At 44.1% G+C, this 3,814-nt stretch overlaps 1 protein-coding gene across 1 annotated transcript in view; it reads left to right on the top strand.

Annotated features, from left to right (window-relative positions):
- Nucleotides 1-946: 946 nt before the first annotated feature.
- Nucleotides 947-3,814, top strand: part of siah2l (seven in absentia homolog 2 (Drosophila)-like) — a 22,182-nt gene continuing 19,314 nt past the window's right edge. The window contains exon 1 of the mRNA XM_050038320.1: nt 947-1,514. Within this exon, the coding sequence (XP_049894277.1) occupies nt 1,071-1,514 (444 nt within the window). The 5' untranslated portion in view covers nt 947-1,070. The remainder of the gene's footprint in view (nt 1,515-3,814) is intronic.

Genomic DNA, 3,814 nt, shown 5'->3' with positions numbered 1-3,814 from the left:
CTGTACATTTACAGTGAATTACTGACTTCTTAGTAAGTTTGCATTATGTTTAAATATTAGGTGTAGTATATGTTTTATATTTTAGGTAAGCCTTTGTTGTGTGTTGTTTGTTAATATTGGTTCATGAAATTCTGAATATTTGATTTATAATAATTATATTATTATATTTGGTATGATTATCATTAATATTAAAACTGATATTTAAAATGAGCCTCATGTATTTCATTTATATATTTTTTGATGTTGTCTCTATATATTGGTTTACTAAATTCTGACCATTTATATGATTATTATTATTATTATTATTATTAATATAATAATAATCATTTCAAAAGAATAAAAATGGGCCATGTTTATGTATTTATTTAGATTTTATATATTGTCTGCATATATTGATATATGATGTGATAATAATAATAGTAGTAATCATAACAATGAATATTGTCAATATGTCGTGCTGCTCATTTAAACTAAGCCTTATTTATGTATTCATTTGTATTTTTGTATAAATTTAAATAAATATAAATTAAATTTATAAATATAAATTGTATAAGTTTACGTATAAAATCCAAATTTAAATTGGATTAATTCTGAATATTTTGATTAACGATGTTATAATGTGATAATAATGATGATGATGATAACAGGCTAATAATAATTTCAAAATAATAAAATGGGCAATGTGTATTTATTTAATTAGATTTTTGTGAATGGTTTGTATATTGATATATGATGGTTTATGAATAATAGTAATAATGATAATATTTTTATTATTATTATTATTGTTATTATTGTCATTATGTCGTGCTGCTGATTTAAACTAAGCCTCATTTATTTATTTGTATTTATACTTGTGTGTCATTCTGCTGCCATCCATTACATAATGACACGCCTCTGCTCTCTGATTGGCTGAGAGCCCTGTCAGTCAGTGACGCAGCGTGCAATGAGAGCGCGCGTCAGGCGATACAAACTGGCAGCCGCCATGTTGTGTCTCCGGGGGCCCGGAGCGACGTCCGGTAGTAAACAGTAGATGACGGTAGTTCCCCGGAAACGGAGCGCAGCTGGAAGCCATGAGCCGTCCGTCCTCAGCCGGAGCCGCAGCCGGAGCCGGAGGACTCGGGGCCGGTAAGACAGGCGGAGGGAAGCACGGGGGGTCCGGAGGCTCCGCTGCCGCCGCCGCCGCTGCAGCAGCAGCAGCCGCGGCCGCAGCAGCGGCAGCAGCCGCCGGGGTGAGCTCCGTGTCCGGGTCGGGGTCTGCCGCCCCTTCCTCCGCCGTGTCCCTGAGCGGGGCCGGCCTGCCCGGGCAGCCCCCGGAGCTCACGGCGCTGTTCGAGTGTCCGGTATGTTTCGACTACGTGCTGCCGCCCATCCTGCAGTGTCAGGCGGGTCACCTGGTCTGTAACCTGTGCCGCCAGAAGCTGAGCTGCTGCCCGACCTGCCGAGGCCCGCTCACCCCGAGCATCCGGAACCTGGCCATGGAGAAGGTGGCGTCCACCCTGCCGTTCCCCTGCAAGGTACCACACACACACACACACACACACACACACACACACACACAGCCGGTGTAAGTCATAATAACACCACTTCCTGATTGTGACACAACACATATCACTGCTGCCGCGCAGACAGGTGTGTGTGCGTGGCCCGTGACGTCACAGGGGACCAAAACAAAACCGGAGTGTGTCCGTGTGAGGACAGTCCGTCTGCAACAGCCTGCTGGGACACATAAAGGGACATTACACCGAGTTTTAAAGTCACAGCTTGTTCCTCAGGAGCTCCTCGTGCTGCTCTATAATCAATAACTTTATGATCAATAACTTTATGATCAATAACTTTATAATCAATAACTGATCTATAGACAAAGAGAAAGTGATTAATTAAAGTCAGTGTTTATAAAATGACCTCATGTACCAAACATTAATCTGGAATCTGTTTCATTTGATGAGGTTATGATCTGACAGCAGAGGAGCTCTGTCCTCCTCCTCCTGCTCCTCCTCCTCCTCCTCCTCCTCCTCCATGACAGGTGCAACTCTTGTCCTGTCACTGCTCTGTGTTCATCCGACAGCTTCAGGTACTCTTTCCAAGTGTTACCCACAAAGTTTTTCTCCATCGTCCAGATAAACTGTCAGAAACCCGTCTGCGGCCCTCCTGAGGGGGTTGATGGTCACGATCAGGGCTGGGTCCGGTGAGTCATATCATCTTTCCTCGGCCACCTGGTCTGCGAGGTGTCTCACTTCTGATTGTGTTCCTTTTGTGAAGATCCACAGCACTCACACGAGGCGGGGAAAAGCTGAACGAGGTTTATTGAGAATACAAAAAAACAACACGTCAGACAGAGTCGTTCTAAAATTACATCTCAGACGGTCCACTACCGACTCAACGTCCTGTTTCTATCCACCTTATTTCTGCCCCCATGATTCTTTTGTGTGAATTATGGGTGCAGCTCCCGGCATTGAGCCGAAACAGGCAATGTCCAGTGGTGACAGTTTGTTTACAGTTTGTTTACAGTACTCTCTTCTTCTTTCCTAAAACGTGGAACACACCACCTGCTCAAACAGGATCATGTGATCATACCTCTGCCATCTCTGACAGCCATCTCAAAGCAACCGAGCATGCTAACAGTTAGCACGCTAACAGTAGCTCGCCTAGCTCCTTTTAAATATTGCTAACTTTAACATGTCCCGAGCAGCTTAATGTGAGAAGTATACTTGCTGCAGACAACACGTGCGCGTACGCATCATGGCTGCCATGCGTATTTTGCGGTCGTTTGGCGCGTATGCCACTCACTTTGACGCAAGGTAACATGACGCGTGCGCGAGATGCAATATTGACATGAACACTTGTGGCGTGCGTGTGAAGTAGACCTCTAGAGACCGTGAATGTGACGTCGGGCCGCACATACCATCTCTGATGGTGGCGGAGACGAAGCCTTTTCCTCTGCCGAGATCTTAAAAGACATAAAATTATAATCTCCTCTTCATCGAGAGCATCCATGTTTGTGTATAGCCTGCTACATCCGGAAATACAGTGTCACCGCCTTCTTCGCTTTTTGCGACCTCTGTGTCTGAGTGCTGTGGTCTGCCCCTAGTGGAGACCACCAGTATCAGGCTCGTGCTGCAGCAAGTATACACACAGGCACACCACACTATGTACGCGTACATTTGGCCACGCAGCCAGTGTACTTGTGCCTTAAGGTAACATCTGCTCCCTCTAAAGATGATTTCTGATTTCTGACACTAAGACATAATTCAGTATTAACTGTAGCTCCATGTAAAGTAGGGTTGGGTACCGAAACTCGGTACTTTTTGTACTTGGTACCGATTCACGTCGGTACTACCGAGTACCGATTCACTTAAAATGAAACGGTGCCAAATTTTGGTACCTGAGGTGGAGGCGGAGCGAGAGCTCATGACTCGCACCTCAGACTCAGCAACAATAGTGACAAAAGCTGTTTTCACAGCGATAAATTACAATAAAATGATGGATAACAGAGCTTTCATACAGCTTTGCACACACATTACTGTTGGATGGATTACTCGCGAACGCAGGCTCGCACAGAAATGCCACGCATATCACATGAAAGCGCAGGACCACACACAACATTGTGCTGTCATCCCATCACGCTCTAAATACAGATCAATTGTCTACACAATAAAAACCTGATGAATTTCTTTACAACCCATTATACAGATCTTGTTATCAGTCACTTCATATAGTGAGGAATATCGTATCTTACCACGTCTTAGGCTTGCGTGTGTTTCTCCCTGTCTATCCACATTTGTAGTCCGGCTTTCAAGATGCAAATATCTCCATA

Source organism: Epinephelus moara, chromosome 24 (genome assembly GCF_006386435.1).
Source record: "Epinephelus moara isolate mb chromosome 24, YSFRI_EMoa_1.0, whole genome shotgun sequence".
Taxonomy (NCBI): Eukaryota; Metazoa; Chordata; class Actinopteri; order Perciformes; family Serranidae; genus Epinephelus; species Epinephelus moara.
This window is presented reverse-complemented; position numbering and strand designations above follow the sequence as displayed.